Consider the following 19,823-nt stretch of genomic DNA (forward strand, 5'->3'; position numbering starts at 1 on the left):
CGCACAGCGCGAGTCGCTAGTTGCCTCCTACCCCGCCGCCACGCCCGCGAAACCATGATGCGTAAGTCGCGTTCCCCAAGCCGAGTTAATGACCCCGGTACTCACGCTGCCATTGCACCAGCAGAACACGCCCACGCCACCCATACAGCAACTATTGCTACTGTAAACAACGCAGAGCCCCAGGCCTCGCAGGAGTCAGTCCAGTCTGCTGTGTCTAGCACCTTCTCGGCACCGGCACTTCCCTCCTCGTCGAGCAATCTCTCCACGGCCACCACTACCGAGACCGACCTCACGACCCCGTCCTCGACCAATGTAGCGAGCCAAAGTAATCCTACCGAGGCCCCAATGCCGGAATCGTCAAGTCAGAGCACTGGTGGGCAGGTGCGAGCGGCACCACGCATCGATACTGCTGCTGCCAACGTGCTCCAGACTGGTGACACAGCAGCTGGTTCCGCGCCACTAGAGTCCCCAGCAAAGAGCTCCAAGAGGACTGTAGATGGATCTTTCAAGAGCGCTGGGCTAGCGCCTGAAACTCCATCAGCGCCCACTCATTCACACAAGAGGAACAAGAGCATGGACACACACTCAGGTCGCATTGGAGAGGTGCGTAGTCTAGCTCCAGGCCAAGCTTACAGTCTGCTAACGCGAACGCAGCTATCCGCACAGCTCAAGACGCGTCTTTCCTACGCCATGGTCAAAGTCCAGAACGGCTGGGAGAAGCAGTCGCTCGACGAGCTGGAAGAAAGCCAGTCACAGCGTGGTTCGCCTAACTCTGCTCCTGGGAGGACTGACCATCTAGCTTTCGAATCACCTGCTACCATCGATCGCCAAAGAAGACCGAGCGGCGTTTCTGACATCTCAGACCAGATGATCATGTCCCCGGCCTCTGATCCAACCCGGTCACTTGCAGGGACTCCAGCCTGTTAGTCGACCCCCAAAACTTCCTTTAAACATGCTAACATCTGCCAGCCTACTGGCGACCTGGTACCCGCCCTGCCATGAATGCCGCAGCAAACCTCATATCCATCACCGGCGCACAACACGGCTATGGCCTCGCACCAGCCCCAACCTTCCAGAGTGGGCGAAGACGACGCTCCAGCGTCTCGCATGTGCCCCCTCCGCTTCTCGGCGCCAGCCAAAGGAAACACTACAGTGATGTTGGTGCAGGTCCACGATCACCAACCACTCCTCGAGCAGGCATCCTTCGCATGCCCAGCCAACAAGCCGAGAAGGACGCCGTCGACACACTCCTCTTCATGAGCAGCCCCAACAATTCACAGCGCTTCCCAGCCGGTGGCCAACCAGCACCAAGCCCCCTCCGAGCCGAAGCACCTCAACGACGCGTGATGTTCGAAGCCTACCCACCACAAGACAAACGCGCCATGTACCAGCCATCGATGCCCGCACCGCCCCACCACCACCAACACGGACCGTACCCCGCGTACCCAGCGAGATAACAGTAAGAGCGTCTCCGATATGAGAATCCACTCCCCACCCTCTCTTCAATACTATTCTTACGGCTCGACGATCGCATTGCATGGCTGGCGTTGAGATACCCCACTGCACCTATGTCCACATTGTTACTGTCAGCCACCAATCTCCACACCGGACGCATATGTTGTTCATGCCTCGGATGCTTTGGGAGGTTGTATTGATATCGCTTGGCTCTCCTTCTTGTATGAGCTTTGCTCGATTACGCTTGTTTACTTTGGCTCTCTGGCTGTGGCTGTTGTTGGCCTCGAGTAACATTTGTATGTTTGAGCGTGTGGATATGTTATGAATAGGTATTATGATTGTGTAACGAATAGATGATATATGTATATTTTGATGTGTGGGTTTGTGTGGGTTTGTGTGGTGGTGATCTGTGGGGTGGCGATGTATTAAGCACGGGTGGATTGGATTGATAGGGTAGGTAAGAGAGTGTATCGGTGATTTACTGGACAGTAACAGTGCCGGATGATGCGGTCGTGGGAGAGAAGCTTGTAGTTTGAGACATAGTTACAGCTACAGCGCAACAAGCTTACTGCGTTGAGTCGGAATTGGATAAAGGCTTTAGTTGTAATCCAGCCATGTCGACGTTATGACAAAATGAACAGAGGTCGAAGTCAAAGTCCTCGTTGAAATCGCCGTGTGCGAAAATGAGGATGCAGAGTAGATGGATTTCCTTGCTAACTATAGCTCCTTCCTCTTTTAAGGCTTCCGTGAACTCGGTATGGAGATCGCTTCCAGATGCCAAGATGATGTCGTTGCGGAAGCTGTGTGTGGCGGCAGGTACGACTACTGAATACTGTACACGGATGCCTCATACCCCGAAGATCTTGAATAGGCCTGCGACCTACATGGAGATGCAAACATGCAAAGCAGATGACCCAACGCCGATGTAGGCTCTAGGGTGTTCTAACTTATGCACTGAAGCTCTAGACAAATACGTTCGCATCTTCTATCATGTCGCGAAGAGCATTCCAGTCAGGGGCTATATTCGAAGGTAGACTTGTTAGATAATCGAAATGGTTGCATCCACCCATCCACGACGCCTTACCCTTCTCATGCACAATTTGCAGGCAGTAGATAATCGTGCGATCACGTCGACCGCATCTAGAGCCGTTGTACTGAATGATAGAGGTACTGTAAAGAAGGAGTAAACAATGCTATCGGCAGATAGCCACCTGGACAGCTTCGAATCGCAACGAGCAATGCTCTAGCAGAAAACATTGCCAGACCAAGTCAATGTGGAGAAGATCGGCTTCTGTGTACTGGAATGCTATCTCATTGGCAGCGATCAAGGCGAGGGGTAAACGCATGTGTACCACGCCGCCTGCCGCTACGTCACAACGCCTCGTACCCCCAACCTTGAGCAGCAGCCCCAATACCAGAAGCGCAGTTGATACCTCTTAACATCTCGCTCCACCAAAAAGACATGTCCAGCGAAAAGGTTGCCACCGATAGCAATCGTGACGTAGGTACCGAAGCCATCGAACGCTACTCCGTCTTCACCAAAGCCGAAAAATGGTGCATCGTTGCACTAGCATCATACGCAGCGTGGTTCTCCACGCTGAGCAGTTTCATCTACTTCCCAGCAATTCCCACGTTATCGAAAGAATTGGGAGTGTCTGTCAATAAGATCGACTTGACCGTGACGACGTACATGGCGGTCGCTACTTTCTCGCCTATGCTGGTAGCTGACGCAGCAGAGATACTTGGACGGCGGCCAGTGTATGCTGTCACTTTGACCGTGTATTTCATCGCGAACCTTGCTATTGCGTTGTCGAAGACATATCCGGCGCTTCTTGCTCTTCGCGCATTGCAGGCTTTGGCCATCTCTGGTATGTGTTATTGCAGTCGTTGAGTCTGCTTCTTACCACTTTCAGGTACATTCTCGATAGCATATGGCGTTGTCGTTGACATTGCGTCACCTGCAGAAAGAGGTTCTTTCGCTGCACTAGTATCCTTCGCGTTCGTCAATCCTTCCGATGTCAAGACACAGAATCGCTCATAGTTGCCAGTGTGACAACAGCACCTAGCATCGGGCCAGTCCTTGGCGGTAGCCTTACGTCGGTGGCTGGCTGGCCTTGGATCTTTTGGTTCCTGTGCATCGTATCGGGATCTTGCCTCGCAGCTATGTTACTGTGCTTACCGGAGACGTCGCGAAACATCGTGGGTAATGGATCAACTCGACCGACGAAGCCTCTGCTACCACCTCCGCTCATCATGCGTCATTGGGATGCTAGCGAATTTGAGCTTGCGCGAACTTGGCGTATGCCTAATCCGCTGAAGTCGCTCATGATACTTCGACGTTTAGATAACGCGATTATCATCCTAGCTTGCGGGTTGCTTTACGTTGTACACACCTGTATTAATGCTTCACTATCAACCTTATTCGTCGACGTGTATCATCTGAATCAGCTCCAAGCCGGACTTATCAACCTCCCTTTTGGTATCGGCGGTGCTGCATCTACTTTTGTGTCTGGCCAGCTTCTGGACCGAGCCTGGCGCAAAGCCCGAACCGCGCAAGGCTTATCCACAGATAAGGTCGCTGGAGATGATCTGGACAGCTTTCCTGTCGAAAAAGCTCGGCTGCAGGTCATCTGGATACCCATGTTCATGATTGTGGCGTCCATTGTAACCTACGGGTGGGTGTTGCATTATCGGAAGGTGCGTCATATCCCCAAGCTCTAACTCTACTGATGCTCAAACACTAAAGCCAATGGCCATATCACTCGTCCTACAGTTTGTAACGGGATTCTGTATGCAGCTCGACTTCAGTGTCAGTTCCTTCCTAAGAATCCTCCATACGGAGCCTGAGAGCTGAAGAGGGCGCAGATCTACAACACGCTCCTCGTAGACAAGAATAACCGAGCACCGGTAGTTGCACAAGCCTCTAGCAATATAGTTCGCTGCGCCTTAGCAGCAGTCACAGTATCATTTCTGCAACCAATGATAATATCGATGGGCGTAGGCGGAACTTTCACCTTCATGGGCGGATTATGCCTGCTTGCTCAATGCTTGTTTCTCGTTGATTACCACAAAGGAACTGCATGGCGACAGAAGCATCTCTATAGTCCGTAGCGCTCTCCACATAATCAACCGTACATGCTCAACTGAAGCTTGAGCATCTCACCACTGCGACCTCTCCATTCCGTGGGCACAAAAGAGATCTCTCTTGGAGCCAAATCATGCATAATTCGAGACAATCTTTGCTGACCCAGTCTGCTGGCAATGCAAATATCTCGCTGAATCCTTTCTCCTCATGGGCTTGTTGATTCGTGACCTGTGATGGTTGCGCGAGTCTAGCTTCCGACGGAATTTCCCAGGAACAGATAGAGAACTTCCGTGACAGGAAGAGTAATCGATCGCGTTTGAGGAAAGCCAGTGCTAAACCGATTTGAGAAGCCATTTCTTCTGGGAGGGGCATGGAAATGACTATCTGTCGATGTGCGCTGACCGTTTCTGGTTGAGTCTCGACGCTCGTGCTTGTTGAGAACGATGAGGTCGCGAAGTAGAGGAACTCTTTTATCTTGGACTTGGTGCTTCGCGACATTTGAATGAGGATGTGTTGATTGTCCGACGTGACTAGTATGCGCTCCACGGTTCTTGACGTAGCTGCTTGATCTGATGGTACTGGGGTATCTGGCTCAAGTGATCTCTCGATACCATACGTGCCACAATCGTCCAAGTCCCAAGATAGCATCACGACCGAGTTATGACCAAAGCCAAGAATCAGCGCTGGATCTTGAGGATGCGCAATCCACTTGCGGTCATGTTCGGGCGCGGGTATTGAGCGCACTACCGAGGCTAACTCGAGTGAAATCGTGCAGAGCGTTGCTGATGTAGCTACGAACAGATGGCTCGAGTCTGGCTGAAACAGCAGCTGCTGTATAGACCCATCCGTAAGGGTCTTGAGTGAGACTTCGAATTGATGCTGCGCAACACCATCATTTCTTGATGCATCCATGTTCATAGCCATGACGAAAACCTTCTTGCCCGAGTCGGCAAAACATATGTAACGGCCATCATAACTCCAGGACACCTGCTCGATGCTCAAAAAGCCTTTGGAGGTATGCAGTTCTGTCACCATGACCTCTTTGGTGTTGCATAGCATTACGCGTCCGCTTTCAGTACCGTAGCAGTAGTACTGACCGTTAGGTGAAGCTGCGAGCACGGTGATCGCATCTATCCTCCGGGATGTATGGACAGGCGTTATTGACTCTTGTGAGGAGCTTTCAGACTCGCCTTCGGTATCCGTTCCTTTTATTGCACTCTCCGCATATCGCACCAATGCTGCAGGCTCCCAGGTGTTTCCGTAGTAGCCTCGCACGTCGTAGATGCGTCTGTGATCAGCGCTAAACGCCAAGCCGAGGATGGCGTCCTGAGATGAAAGTTGGTAGATTAGGTGAAAGGTGTTGGTGGTATATATCTTGATCGCACCCCGTACATCACCTGTTGCGAATAGGTTTCCGTCTCCGCTAACAGTGAGTATTGAAGCGCCTGTGAAGATCTCTTCGGGCTCACCTCCATATGGATCCCACCTGAAGACTACCCCATCATTGTATAGTCCAAGAACTTGCGGAGAATGCGGGAGCCACTTTGCTGCAGCGACTTCGCCTCTCGCAACTTCTTTCCGGGCGCGCCAGCAGTGGCCAATATGATAAGGGCCTTCCACTTCCCACGCGGATAGTGGATGGCCGCGGTATGCGACTGCCATCAAATTGCCGTCACCGCTAAGTGCCATGTAGCTTGCGGCGTTCAAGAAGTGACCTTCGAGTTCCTCTTCCTCAAAATTCGCGACAAGATTCCAAGTCGGCGATGGCTTCTTGATCTCAAGTGAATGTAATTGCTTATCGTCTGACCCAACTAACAACGTTCTGTTGTTGTTCACAAATGCGATGACAAGTGGACGCGATCGTGTCGCTGGGTTCGCCACTGTCGCTATGCAGTCTCCCGTAGAGATTACCCAGATCTTCGTAGTATTGTAGCCGTATGTGACGAGTAATGTCCCGGAAGAGTTCAGTTTCATCATGTATGTACGTTCACCATGTCTGATGGGACTCGTCGCTGTCTCCTCAAAAAGGGAGGTGTCGAACAAAGACGCTTTTCCCGAGGCGGCCAGTACAGCGACATAATTTCCCGCAGTAGATACAAAGGAGGCATAGGTACCAAAGCCGAATGACAATCTTGCGAGAGAGTCGTCCCATGTCTGTGTCGAAATCCCGGAAACCATCAGACTCCTTTGCTCTGTTCTACCAAACTGCTGATAGATAGCTGAGTTGTGCGGACAGAAAGGAGCAATGGTTTTGTGTATCGTAGGGGGGTTGCGTCGCAGGATGGCGCCAAACTTGCCAATGATTTTGACGAAGTCCACTGCCCAGGCTTCGGCCTGCTCCAGTTCCACAACGTCCCTCTTTCCGATGCTGGCTGGAAGCTGGGATTTCCTCTTGTTGACATAGCCGAGCAAATTCTTCGACGCCTGAATGAGTATGCGAAGTCGAAGTTCAGTTGCTAGGATATGTATCCACGTCAGTACACAATGGCCTGTCAGGAATTTGTTTATGACACTAGCCACGGCTTCACTTCCGGCTGGCACTGCTGCCAAATGGGATGACCACCAGTTCGAGCTGTAGCTTGCAAAGTCCGGTATACCATGAGTAACCTCTGATCGAAGGCCACTAGACATAAGACATCGCATGCAGCTTAAGAACAACTGCTCATGTGCTTGGCGTCGATCTACTTGGAAAGGTCGGCGGATAGCGCCAAGCAGATACTCTCGAGCCGTTTCATGAATCATCGCGACGTTGCCATCATTGTCAATGACCACAAAGCCGCTACAGACATTCTTGATGGACTCTTGAATGTCTAGAAACTCATGCTTGTCACCTTCTAGTGCCTGCAAGAGCTCCTCTATTGTGAGGGCGCGGAATGCACATGTGACACATTGAAGAACGACTGACGCTAGAGCGGTGTCGGCAGATGATTGGTGCTCGGCGATGGTAACAGCCATGCGGTCGTAGATTGCTTCCATTCCACGGGGAAACTCGTGAAAAGCTTGCTCGACGGCGGAGAGCGTATGACACGAGTTGATCTTTTCTACAGCGAGTCGTACCCACTGAGAGGTTAGCAACCCCATAGCATGGTACTGGATATCAAACTTACGAGAAAGTTGTCCTGCGCTTCATGCAAGATACGCTGAATAATATCATCCCTGAAGCCCTTGCTACCAGGCAAGATGAGTTCCCGGTCAACATAGCAACGTAAGTCATCCACATGGCCCTCGATGGTGATCGTCTCCTGGAAGATTGTGTTTGGTGTATGCTCCAGACCAGCAGCTATCTCTGTAGTGTCGCGACTGACCAAAAGGACTCGGATAGGTGTCGCAGAACCAGCAATGTCAGAGAGCAGGTCTATCAAGGCTTTGGGATTATCAGCTTCGTCAAGGCCATCGATGACCCAGTAAAGTGTTTTACTAGGACTGAGCTTGAACAATATGGATCTGAATATCCGATCCCAGATCGTCCTCGGGTTGGCAGCCTCAAAGTCGACAGCTTCGCTTTCAACCCCCGCTACCTTTTGCAGAAATTCAGGTAATTGTTGCGCAATCTGATAAGCGATGGAACGCAGGAGAAAGCTCAGAGTGCGCTTTCTTCTGTCTGCGAACCGCACGAAAAAGTACTGACAGCAGAAATCGCGCTCGATCAGGCTGTTGATGATAAACGAACTTAGAACCGACTTTCCTCGTGCCGCGGCCCCCTTCAGCCAGAGTGTCTGATGAGAGGATACGTGAGGATTCAGCCAATCCACGAAGCGCGGTTCTTCATGAATCCATTGGTTAGTACCCTGAACCCATTGGTCCCGGAAGAAGATGTAGTCAGTGTTGGGGAACTCGGCGATAGCTAATATGGCTTTGAGATCCCTTGATCGTCTCCTTCTCGGTGCGCTCTGGCTTCCAGATTGACTCTTCGATATTGACTTGCTCACGAGTGATTTGAGAACATTCCTCACTGTGATATAGTTCGGGTCGTGAGGGCTCTCATACTTGCAGACACCGTGGTGGTCTGCGTTCAGAGGGTTGGATGTCTCTCCAGGATATCCGAGCAGCGACGAATCCCTTTCTAGCACCATCTTCGCATGTTAGCAATGAAGCTAAAGTTGTACATGTGCAACTAAGTCACTCACCACTCGCGCTCGCGCACTCTTTGGCCCGATCGAAGTCGGCTGTGTCTCGTAGAAGGAAACGATCTTCAGCTTTGGTGCAATGTGACGAAACTGTTCATTCAGCTTCTGTAACGTGGACGAATTCCGCGTCAGCTCAGAAATGAAAGGCTTGGAATTTGTCACGGGAGTCGACTGTAATATTCGGTTGAGCACGTTGGCCAAATTAGTGCCACGATGTGGGGTCGAGAGGAAGATGATTGCTGAAATGGCTTTCACTATGTTCTCGTACTCTGGATCGTTTTGCCCCTGCATGTAGGCCTGAAAAGTGTGAGCAGGGTACGTGCAACTGATGAGTGATGTTACCTCTTTGACGATTAGACCGCCCATGCTATGGACTACGAACAGCAAAGGCACCTGAAATGCGGTTTTAGCAAAAGTAAAAGGCCACAATAAAATTGACTCACTTGACCCATGTTCAGATTTTCGCTCTTGTCATCCGTGTAATACTTGAGATTGTACAGAAGAGTCTTGGCGAAGTCCAGTATCACGTTGGTGGCATTGCTGCCATTGGTGAAATCCGCATCGTAGCCAAAGCTCAGAATCCTCGCAAGGCAGATATCTGGCTCGAGTGGTAGGAAAGTCAAGGGCCAGAAGAGTCCAGGGCTTTTGTGTTTCGACCAAGTCATACGGCTACTTCCACCTAGCCCATGTATGAAGACTATGTCGGCTTTATGTCCGTTGTCTGGCGTATATACCACGTTTAGTCCTAGAGCTCCAGGGTCCATGTGAGTTGGAGACGTGGATATTTGGGATGGCGAAGGAGTGTTCGAGTAGCGAACATCGTCTTCCTGAACGGGAAAGAGCAACGGGTCGACAACGCCTGTTTCTCTTCGCCGAATTCTTCTGCCCGCATCTCTCAAAAAATTCAAGGTATTCGAAGCCTAATACAGTATTAAGACTGCTAACTGTGTATTTGCTCAATAACACTTACCATCCTGGGCAAAGGTTCTCGCGAACGTGCTGAGAGACGGTCTCTGGACACGCGACATTCATGGTTAGAGATACTTTGATTGCGTGGCGATATCTAAGCCTCATAATCCTGACCGGTCGTGTGTGGCATGAATCTTAGTCGCCGTTCAAGTTGGGGGCTGCATGCGGGGTAGTGTTCGTTCGTCTGGGAGTCTCAACCCAGCTAATCATAGTCGCGCAGCCCTGTTAATTAGGGCGCAGTCCTGGTGTCCATCTGATGGATGCCTGTAATGTGGCGTCTCTTGGAACCGGAAGGGAGGCGTATTTATCGATAATGATCAAGGGCGGGAGCGACGTCCCGCTCGTGGCTGCCGACCCGCGAATCATCTTGCGTGCGGTGAACACCGAAGCTGCTCCCGTGCCACCATCTCAGCATCCAACGTAAGCAGAAGATAACGTACCCGCATACAAGGCTTCCATCAGCTCTTCCCTCTGCTACTCGAGAGCCGACATATCATAAGTGCGGGGTCCCCTACGCGTAGTCGTGTGCTAGTCTTTCAGATCCACCACAATGAATGCATTAGAATGGGAAACAGAAATAGGAGGGACGTTCCGCATTCACCGGGATGTGACCAGAGGTAGGCGTTCCTACAACCCCGACGTCAGGTTTCATATACTAAGCACTGCGGATTAGCTATGCCTGTCGGTACCAGGATCATATCTGCAGAGCCTTGCGGTGTTTCTGCCTGGACGAAGACAGCAAAGATTGACGTGATGCTTCCGGACCAAAGCTTAAAGACCTACTTCCTCAAAGTATGTCGTGGTAGAGTAGAAGGTATCCGTACTTGCTGACATATCGTTGCAACACACAGTGCGCCACCGGCCAGGGCTCAAAGGCTCTTGTCGAAGGCGAGTACGAATCTGCATGCGCTATCAACAAGATAGTTCCAGGTCTGGTTCCTCGAGCGACAGGATGGGGAAAGTATCTAGATGGTAGCACCCAGGTGTATTTCTTCCTTGGGAACCACCACGACATGGACCTTGTACCAGCCCCAGAACCGGCAAGCCTTGTGGAGAGAGTTGCCAAAATGCACATCGAAGGGAAGTCTCCAAATGGCATGTTCGGATTCCACGTACCAACAGTGTGCGGCAAGTTTGAACGCACGACGAAATGGGAGAAGACCTGGGCGGCATGCTTTACCAATTTGCTCAACGATGTGATCAGATACGACAACGAGACCAACGGTCCTTGGCCAGAGTTTGACGCTGCCTGCAAGCAAGTCATCGACGTCGTTATCCCAAGACTCCTAGGTGCTCTCCAGTCAGATGGTCGGAACATTGAGCCTGTGTTGATCCATGGCGATTTGTGGGAGCAGAATGTTGGCATCGACATGGAGACCGGCGATACAATCCTGTTCGACCCTGGATGTGTGTATGCCCATAATGAGATGGAGTTCGGCACATGGAGAGCGTCTTGGGCCTGCCATTTCAACTCTCCGATATACATGCGATTGTATCAGCGCCATATCGAACCCTCTGAGCCTGTAGACGAGTGGGACGACCGCAATCGACTTTACAGTATCCATATATATCTGAACGACTCCGCGGGCCATCCTGGTAGTATCTCGAGGGCTACGTGAGTGATCTTCTGGCAGTACATAAATCTGAACTGACGAGATCCAGAGCTTACAACGACATGTTGTACTTGTGCGAGAAGTACGCACCGTTAGAAGGCCTAGGCACGTATCGTCCAGAGAATGACGTTAGCGTTACTGGCGCCTATATTGAGCACGAAACCACGAAGATGAGCCATCCTCATCATGCCGTAAAAGCTTGACAATCGATACTCCCTCATCATCTTGATGCCTGAGCGGACGTCGGTCTCTTGGGAACTTGTGCTTCGGTTGCGTCTCGGCTGTGTTCTCCGGGCGTCGCGATCATTGCCGCATTGACGAGCGAAGCTATCGTGATAGGATGTGCTCCAGGGCTGTATATATCCGCGCTCGTAGAGGCTGGAATTTGGGTGTGCGGTGCTGGTGATGGGGAAGCGGTGCGTCCCCAAGCTCGACGCGTTCCGAGTGGGCATCTGGGTACGCGTCACGCGCTAGCTGAGGAAATCGGGGTGGCAGGTGCTGCCCACACGATGCATCGGATTCTTCTAGCTTTCGCGCTTGCCTTTAATAAATCATCTTACACGTCACTGGCTTCGGAATTCGCAGTTCAATAGACTTGCACTCAACGATACGAAAAGAAGATGTGCATTTAAGAAGAAGAAAAAGTTGCATAGAATTACATATCTCAACTACCAATTCCCAGCCCTAGACCCTACTGCCCCACAAAGAACAAGGCTAGAAAGTAACGAATTCAAGAGACGTTGATGAAAAGTGACTGACTACCGGAGCGATCCCGCTTTTCTCAAAACGCCTTCAAGACACAAAAGTCAAACGCCAAACCAAATGAGTGACATAGGAGATGCCAAAGTTCCTGACCACCAGTTCCAACAAACGAGACATTCCAAGTGCTAATACACAGAGAGCTAGCTGTGCAGGCTCAATCAAGCCAAACGCTTCAATCGCAAAGGAAGGACAGCCACCTAGGCCTTAGCCTTCTTGGCAAGGTAGTATGTCAAGAGGTTCAAGTGCTGTTCCCTCGCGCCGGCAACAGCTTTCCAGAAGCCGCCGTCTTCTTTCGCGCCGTCGGAGCCATTGATGCGTTCGTGGAGGGCGATGCAGAACTCGATGTCTGCTTTGCGCACGTCGGCGTCTTGGTCGTCCATGCAGCGTACGGCTAGTCTGCCTAGACGCGCAGTCTGTTCGGCGGACAGTGTGACGTTCTTGGCGCCGCTCATCTGCACGAGGGATGCGAGTGTGGTCAAGGCCATGGTTGTGGACCGAGTCGACGCTTGACCCGGTTGGGAAGAGACTGAGGACTTGGAGTTTGGCGAGGATGTTGGCGTCGATGCGGGTGTGTCCTCGATCATCGCAAGGACGGTGTTGAGACAATCCAGAGTCTGTCCATACTTGACAATCTCATCTGCGGTCGCTTCGAGATCGATAGCGATGTGAGATGTGCTTTCGTACTGTGCCTTCGTTTGCAGGATAGTGCGGAGGACGCGGGAGTAGTACTTCGAAGTCTCCTTGCGGTAGAGTGATAGCAACGCGCGAATTGTTGCTAGAGCCTGTACTTTTAGATTGACAGCTTTCATCTGAGGCGCCTTCAACTCGTGGACGGGTGCCTCAAGGAAATCCAGACATGCCAGTAATAGCCTGCCAAAGTTCTCGTCATTCGGCCCCCAGATTTCTTGGTTCGACTTGACCATGTCCTGCATGCGGCGGAACATGTGAGCTTCGACTGTGCGTCCTTCGATCTTTTTGATGCCGCTTGTGAGTAGCTGTCGGTTCTTCAGCACTTCAGCATCGTTTGTCTCGTAGCTTTGCGTGTGCAGGACACTTCCTGTGCTGTTCGTCTTGTGGTGGCCGCGAGGGCGCTCTTCGTTATCGTTGCCCATCATGACATCGCTTGTCATGCTTCCAGTACTTTGGCGGCGCTCGTTGCTCTTCTCGTTGATGGGAAGCTCCTCCAGGACCGGCTTTTCTGATCCATTCTCGACACGTGTGTGCTCCTCGCCAACAAATGGATCCTCAAACACTTGCACTTCATCTCCGGCGTCGGTACCGCGAGTGCTTGGTCGGTCTGGTGACCGCAGGCGTGGGCTGCGTGTCGAAGACCGTAGGCTAGCGCTGTCTAGGTGCCCCATAGACTTTGGACTTCTTAGCGCTGCAGCACGAGGGCTGGGTATTGGCAGTCGACCGATGGACTTTCTCGGCTTCGGTGGCGTGTTATGTGTGGATTGTGTCGTTGGTTTCGCAAGGTTAGGAATGACCATGGTAAAGTTGTCTTCATCTCCCACATCCACAGCCTCATCGTCTCCAGCTACACTTCCACCCAGACCATTCCTTTGTCGAAATGGTATAGTACCTGCGTCATGCTGGCTTTGTGATCGAACCCAAGGCTTCACCATCGATAGGTCCTCCTCTTTTGCTGGGCTCACAGCCGGGCTCTCGCGACGAGAGCTCGCACTAGGAGACTTGCCATGGGCAATGGGTTGGCCAATTCTTGATTTGGGCCGCGCCGGACTAACTTGCGGGCTGTTCTGTGTTTGCGCACGCGGCCTTGAGCTGCTCTTGGGTACAGCAGGCTTCTTGGTCGCCGTTGGAGCAGGTGTCTTCTCTGGGGTCATGTTGGGCGTGCTCTTCCCTGGTCGTCGGACAGCATATGGATCCGCGGTCGCTGGTCGGTTCAACTCTGGTCGGCGGACCGGACGACGGACTGTGCCCGACATCAAGGAGCCGGTACCTGTGGAGTTCTTCAGCGCTGACTTCGTTGACTCTCCGGACATGGCAGAGGGTGGTCGCGCCGGACCCGAAGAAGCCGTGGAGAGGTTCGACGTTGTTCTCGCGCCCAAAGACTTGGCCGATTGCGATGTTGGCACTGGTGTATAACTAGCAGCAGCAGAGTTGGGGCGTTCGGGGACACCTTTCGCGGCCGCTAGCTTTGCTCTCCTCTGTTCAGCAATCTTCTCCTTCAGGGCACTCCGCGAGGCACCCGGGCCTATTGATTTCGAAAACGAAGCTGCGCTTGTCGTGGACGAGGGGGCTGAGCCGTTCGGGTTGTTGGGGTCCTTTTCGAGTGCGGTCTTTTCTCGCTTGTCGAGCGTATCGAACATCCTGAAAGCTGTGTTAGTGACTGATGATGCCTCCATGTAGTCAAACTTACTTCTCAGCCCTCTGAGGCCATACTAAAGCGTACGTCCAGTAGGCGCTTCGGTATGCCTCTCGCACCTTGGGGTTGGCGTCAGTGACACCCCTCCGGATCAAGGTGTCCAATGTCTCCAGCCCTCCTGAGTGTTCGATATGCGAGGTGTGCCTCTTGATCAGGGTCTTTGCCCAGGTCGCAGAGTGGGTTCGGGGTTGCACGTTCTTGTCTTGTGAGGCCATGGCTACGTGCTGCAATACGCGACTGTTGTAAGACACGCTCTGGAAAATGGTGTCTACTGTAACGGCTCCGTTCTGCGCTGCAATGTTCTTCGTAGCACCACACATCTTGATGAAGGATTGCAGGAGAATCTCAACCCAGGGGTCGATCGCAGAGCCGAGTGTCTTTGCAAGCTCCTGAACCAGCAGGCAGCCGTTGGTGGACATGGTTGTTCGAAGCGAGTTGGCGACCTTGAGGATACCGTCTAGGAGCGATTTGATGCCGGCGATGAAAGTTGCGTGGAACTCATGAGGCGCGTTGCCCTTGAGTATACGTCTCAACTTTGTGCAGTTCTTATCTCTGGCCAGCCAATTGCCCTCGCTCTCCTTGCCTTCGTAGCAGGGCGCCATGTCGCGGAACACGTCGTCGAGCTCGCGCTGTGTGTAGATGTGTATGGGGTCCATGACGACAACCTCGACCGGGGGAGGCTGCTCATCCGCAAAGCTCTCTGCCAAGCCGACGTCGGGTTGCAGCGTCTGGGCGCGTTTGGATACGATGGGTCGGGCGACGGGGGCGGGAGGCTGGGCAGGCGTGACGTCCACACTCTTAGCCATGGCATCGTCGTCGAGGTGGGAGGTGATGTAGGTGGCAATGGCTTTCCGGACATTCAGGGCCACGAGCTGCTTCTTAAGATTGGCTTTGGCGTGTTCCGGAGCGTGTCTGTCGTGATGTCAGTTGCTACCATGGTGCAGCATATCCGCCAATGGACGTACCCAAAGAGCTCCACAACCGCCTTCTTCGCCGTGTCGCGCACGGCGGGATCCGCGTCTTCGCAGTTTGCCACGAGCTGGTTGGAGTAGCTCTTGAAAGGGAGCCCTTCGCTCTTGTTCATCTGTCGTCACCCAAGCGTTAGAACATTTTCGCGCCTGCCCGATGCGCTACGGGGGACCAACCTTGACCACCCACAACATGGCGGATTCTTTGGCGCGCGGGTTTGTGCTCTTGATGGCATCGTGTATCAGCGCGTCAATTTCCATGGAGCACAGGTAGTGCAGGTCGGCCAGAATCTGCGAGGCGGCGCTGCGGTGGCTTTCGCGCCCATCGCCCAACTTGTCGGCGAGGATGGAACATAGTATGGGCGACTGTGACGTAAGAATCGACGTCTCCTTCTGCAGTTGCAGGCGCTTGATGAAGTGGCTCAGCGTCGAGAAGCCCGTGGACACGAGCGCGGCCGAGGTGGCGGCGGTGCAGGCGATGCGGATGCACTCGAAGATAGGAGCCTGACAACTTTCAGGGACCCGATTGTGCTTGATGCTCGACTTGAGCGTGCTGAACAAGGCCAGGCGCGACTGGACATCGGTCGACGGCTTCTGGAGTGCCTTGAGCAGGTCCGACGTCTCTTTCTCCATCGTGGGCGCAAATTGGCCCTTTGTCGCAAAATAATCCGGCAGCGGTAGAGGCGGGGTGGTTTGTATATGTTATGAGAGTTGTTTACGGCGGGCAGCCATCCCCGTTCACGCTAGACCAGTGTCCGAGCAACCGTGCGCTTTACATGCCGCACTGCCGCTACCCCAGGGGCGCACGGCGATCCACCCTCGAAGCTTCCAGATGAATGCGAACAGCTGGTCAGGACGTGTCGCTTATTCCAATTGCAAGGCTGCTTTGATCTTCACGTCACATTGTACATCAGATGGCCTGCCCGAAACTTCCTTCTTTGCCACGTCATAAAGCGCGGCAACACCACCGTAAATCACTCAAGCGGGGCCAGCCATGACAAAGTGATAGGCCGTTGCGCCGGATGCGCGGGCTGCACTAGAACAAGAGCATTAACGTTTCGAGAGGAGCCGAGTCAAAACAACAACAGATAATGAGCGAGCGAATCATTTCATTGTACATATGATCTTTACGGATTTAGGTAATGACAGCCTTCTCTTTGTCCGACGAAGCCGATCATGCCATCTAAGCGTCCTTGTTCTGAGCGTTCCTTTCATCCCAGACACCGACGGCCTCCTCAGCTGCCTTGACACCGCTGAGAGCCATAGCGCCAAAGGTAGGTCCCATGCGGTTGGCGCCATCAACCTCGCTGAGTTCCATGCCGCCGACGATCAGACCAGGCACAACCTCGCGGGTGCGCTTGACAATGGCATCTTCGGCGGTGCGCATGTCGAGGCCGCGCATGCCACCGAGCTTCTCAATCTGCTGCATAGACACGAGGCGCTTGACGGAGAAAGCACCGAATGGGCCGTCGTGGCCGGTGGTTGAGATGACAAGAGGTGCATTGATGGTGTTCGGGTCCATGCAAGACTGGTCTGTAAACAATTAGTAAGAGCCGAGAAAAAGAAAGCAAGACTGCAGCGTACCATCGTGATGCATGGAGACGAGAGTCCAGTTGGTGACAACACCAGCGATGCGGACGGCGTTGGGGTCGCTGGAGGTAGGAGCCGGACGGGTGATGAGGTCCTCGACAGCCGTCGCGTTGAACAGCTTGACGTTGGGGAACTGCAGGACCTTGGACAGCAAGGTGGATGTGAAGAGCGCGGCATGCTTGACGACGACAAAGTCACCTTCGTCCTCGTAGGGCACGCCGATCTCGTTCAAGAAGAGCTCCGCAGGCTTGCGCATGACCATGGCGCTGAAGAGCTGGCCACCGAGCCAGGCACCACCACCGGGAGCAACGCCAGCTTCGACGATGGCAATCTTGAGGTCGGGACGCTTGGTGGCGAGCGTGTAAGCAGCAGACAGACCGCATGAACCCGCACCGACGATGACAATGTCCGACTCAGCGTAAGTGTCAAGATCGTTGAAGTAGCGGCGGGTCATAGCACGAGACACCTGCGACTCGCGGATAGGGGCGAAGGTGAACTTCTCCCACTTGTTCTCGAGCTCAGCGACAGTCTTGGCCTGGCCGTTGAAGGCAGCCTTGACAGCGAGGTCCTTCTTGATGCCCATGTCGTTGCTAGCAACCGGAGTTTCGAAAATGGCAGCGGGGGGAGACATGTTGAAAGGGGTTCAAGGGTCGAAATCTGCGAATTGTTAAGTCTGTTCCACACATGGAGAGACAGAGTAGAGCATGATCCTTTTCGCAGGTATTATCCTGATCAAGTTCGAAACCGTATAATCTCAGAACGAATCCAGCAAGGCCCGACTGCCACACTGAAGTAGAAGGACTACGACAGTATGGGAGACAGACACTGCTGGAAACGAACACCGGTTCATGCAGTATACTTAGCTGTAAAAGTACCTATGTGACTTGAGGACAACGCCCACGTGCGGAACATGTTCTGCATCGTGGCTGCCATACTTGGTCGTGACGAGTATCTGCATGGGGGTTAGCCATTGCTCTTGAGTACCTTGAAGCAGTGGATGAGTACGGATACTGAATAACTTGAGCTTTGCAAAGACAGTTAGACTGTTGTAGGAAAAAGAAAAGAGGAGGGGCAGGTTAGAGGAGAGGTTTAAATATTCCAACGTGCCCCGCCACCTCGTCCACGAATATCCTCAGTCATCCGTTGGGGCGGGGTAGCTCTTGCTGTCTGCATATGAAGTGCTCGAATACAGAAGGACCCACTGTATTGTACCGCGTCCGGACCCATGTGTTCAGCACCGCGGAGTATTTAATTCGTGAGAACGGTATGTGGTGACAGGGTCCTGCATTAGTAGGCCTAATTGGGACGCAGCTCTGCGCAGTAATACATCATTAGCAAGAAGGACCGACCCACCAGACGGGAAAATTGAGGACCACACATGCTCGTGTAATTGAAATATCACCGCGAGAGAGCGTGATTCGAGGAAGGGACCGGCTAATGTTGCGAGACTTCCAAGGTTGTCGTTCCTGCCTGTTAGCGTTGGTGTTGCTCAAGACGAGATGCTTGGCATTACGACGTTCTGTTTGGAAGGCGCCACCACAACGTGATACTTTCACAGCTGTTCCTAGTGGCACTCTTTGATAACGTGACAATACAGTAGCGTACACGCAAAGGTATGATGATCGTGCAGTAGGAGTTGATACTGCAGGGGATCTGGAAGTATATCTATTTCAGTCTCAGACTTGCTTCGGACTTTTGACGAACCTTAGTATATCACGATATCTAAGTTAACAAATCGATAAGTTCTCTGGAACCAGTCATATGGTAACCCATGCTGCCGAACGGGCTGGTAAACTTAATCGTGTACCAAAGGTAGGGTACTATGATACTGACTCAATAAGGTTGATCGAGACCCGCTCAGCGATGAAGACAAGGTTGAGACGGGCAGCGGCAGCCGAACTCGAGTCAACACAGAGGCAAGGCAGAGCCTGGTTGCCTGAATTTTCAGGTGGTGATCAAACGTAGTGGCGGACCGCAGCGGACGGTACAAGCATCCGAGGTAAAGCTGTTTAGGTGGCACGACGACACATGTCAAACAGCCTTGGTGTTGCGACAGGCGTTGATGAGACAGATGTGCGGCAACTGTCTTCGGATGCGTGATACGTGGTACCTGGTGTTGTCTGGAAGTATGCCTCGTACGGGTAGAAGAGGCGTTGTTAATGGTCGAGCGCGAATCGCGGTTGGGCGCTGACTCTCGAGGCGGGCAGATCAGCAGGGTGGTTCGGATCGATGAAACGTGTCTGTGTGCGCCTCGTTATTCCCGTTTGTTTCAGGATCGTGGCAGAAGGATTCCGAGGGGAGCAAATGCCGATTGGTAAGTATTTTCCGACGTGTATAGGATGATGCAAAGTAGTTGGGTACCTCGGCGATGGATGCACGCGAGGATCGGCTGAGTGGAAATGCTCAGGAGTCCAACGAACGAGATGTTAATGGCGTGGTTCCTGTGCAACATTGGTTCTGGTGAGCACAGGCGGTATGATAGGGCCTGACTAGCGTCTGGACGTCGAGCGTGTTCGAAATAGAGACACGGGTGTTTTGCGGGGAATGAACGCGTCCTTCAATCTCTCGAGGGCGACCGCACTTTCCGATAGGATGGTGCGCTGACCCGGCATTGCACTCTGAAACAAGCGGATGATATTGTAAGCTGTGCGAATATTTATCTGGCTGCGAATTGTTAATGTATTGGTAGGTCAAGAAAGCGGCCGCGTTCCTGCATGATCTAATGCTAGACATGTGTGCAGCGCAGATGACGGGCATGTGCTGATGGAGGCGCTTCAGGGGAAAGGGCTCAGATTGCGTCAGCTATTTTGAGGATTGGGAGGATTGAGGGATGAGTTCCAATTAGTGCGGGAGAAGCGATATTATTAA

General features: G+C 52.7%; 6 protein-coding genes across 6 annotated transcripts; 3 read left to right on the forward strand and 3 right to left on the reverse strand.

Annotated features, from left to right (window-relative positions):
• Positions 1 to 54: 54 nt before the first annotated feature.
• J4E86_003930 (uncharacterized protein) lies at positions 55 to 1,457 on the forward strand (the record flags this gene model as incomplete). The annotated part of the gene is made up of 3 exons (XM_051444479.1): positions 55 to 603; positions 655 to 922; positions 970 to 1,457. 3 exons carry the CDS (start codon positions 55 to 57, stop codon positions 1,455 to 1,457), a joined length of 1,305 nt encoding a protein of 434 aa, XP_051304104.1.
• A 1,460-nt stretch (positions 1,458 to 2,917) lies between these two features.
• On the forward strand, positions 2,918 to 3,496 carry J4E86_003931 (uncharacterized protein; the record flags this gene model as incomplete). Its single annotated transcript, XM_051444480.1, has 2 exons — positions 2,918 to 3,323; positions 3,369 to 3,496. 2 exons carry the CDS (start codon positions 2,918 to 2,920, stop codon positions 3,494 to 3,496), a joined length of 534 nt encoding a protein of 177 aa, XP_051304105.1.
• A 1,084-nt stretch (positions 3,497 to 4,580) lies between these two features.
• On the reverse strand, positions 4,581 to 9,431 carry J4E86_003932 (uncharacterized protein; the record flags this gene model as incomplete). The annotated part of the gene is made up of 6 exons (XM_051444481.1): positions 4,581 to 4,659; positions 4,827 to 7,600; positions 7,648 to 8,613; positions 8,668 to 8,964; positions 9,010 to 9,060; positions 9,111 to 9,431. 6 exons carry the CDS (start codon positions 9,429 to 9,431, stop codon positions 4,581 to 4,583), a joined length of 4,488 nt encoding a protein of 1,495 aa, XP_051304106.1.
• Positions 9,432 to 10,703: 1,272 nt separating this feature from the next.
• Positions 10,704 to 11,255, forward strand: J4E86_003933 (uncharacterized protein; the record flags this gene model as incomplete). The annotated part of the gene is made up of 1 exon (XM_051444482.1): positions 10,704 to 11,255. One exon carries the CDS (start codon positions 10,704 to 10,706, stop codon positions 11,253 to 11,255), a length of 552 nt encoding a protein of 183 aa, XP_051304107.1.
• A 953-nt stretch (positions 11,256 to 12,208) lies between these two features.
• On the reverse strand, positions 12,209 to 15,998 carry STU1 (suppressor of tub2 mutation; the record flags this gene model as incomplete). The annotated part of the gene is made up of 4 exons (XM_051444483.1): positions 12,209 to 14,342; positions 14,392 to 15,309; positions 15,363 to 15,481; positions 15,543 to 15,998. 4 exons carry the CDS (start codon positions 15,996 to 15,998, stop codon positions 12,209 to 12,211), a joined length of 3,627 nt encoding a protein of 1,208 aa, XP_051304108.1.
• A 550-nt stretch (positions 15,999 to 16,548) lies between these two features.
• Positions 16,549 to 17,586, reverse strand: J4E86_003935 (uncharacterized protein; the record flags this gene model as incomplete). Its single annotated transcript, XM_051444484.1, has 2 exons — positions 16,549 to 16,898; positions 16,950 to 17,586. The coding sequence occupies 2 exons, from the start codon at positions 17,584 to 17,586 to the stop codon at positions 16,549 to 16,551; spliced, it is 987 nt and encodes a 328-aa protein (XP_051304109.1).
• Between the last annotated feature and the right edge of the window lie 2,237 nt (positions 17,587 to 19,823).

The sequence above is a fragment of the Alternaria arbusti genome, assembly GCF_024043155.1.
Source record: "Alternaria arbusti strain BMP 1465 chromosome Unknown scaffold_4, whole genome shotgun sequence".
Lineage (NCBI taxonomy): Eukaryota > Fungi > Ascomycota > Dothideomycetes > Pleosporales > Pleosporaceae > Alternaria > Alternaria arbusti.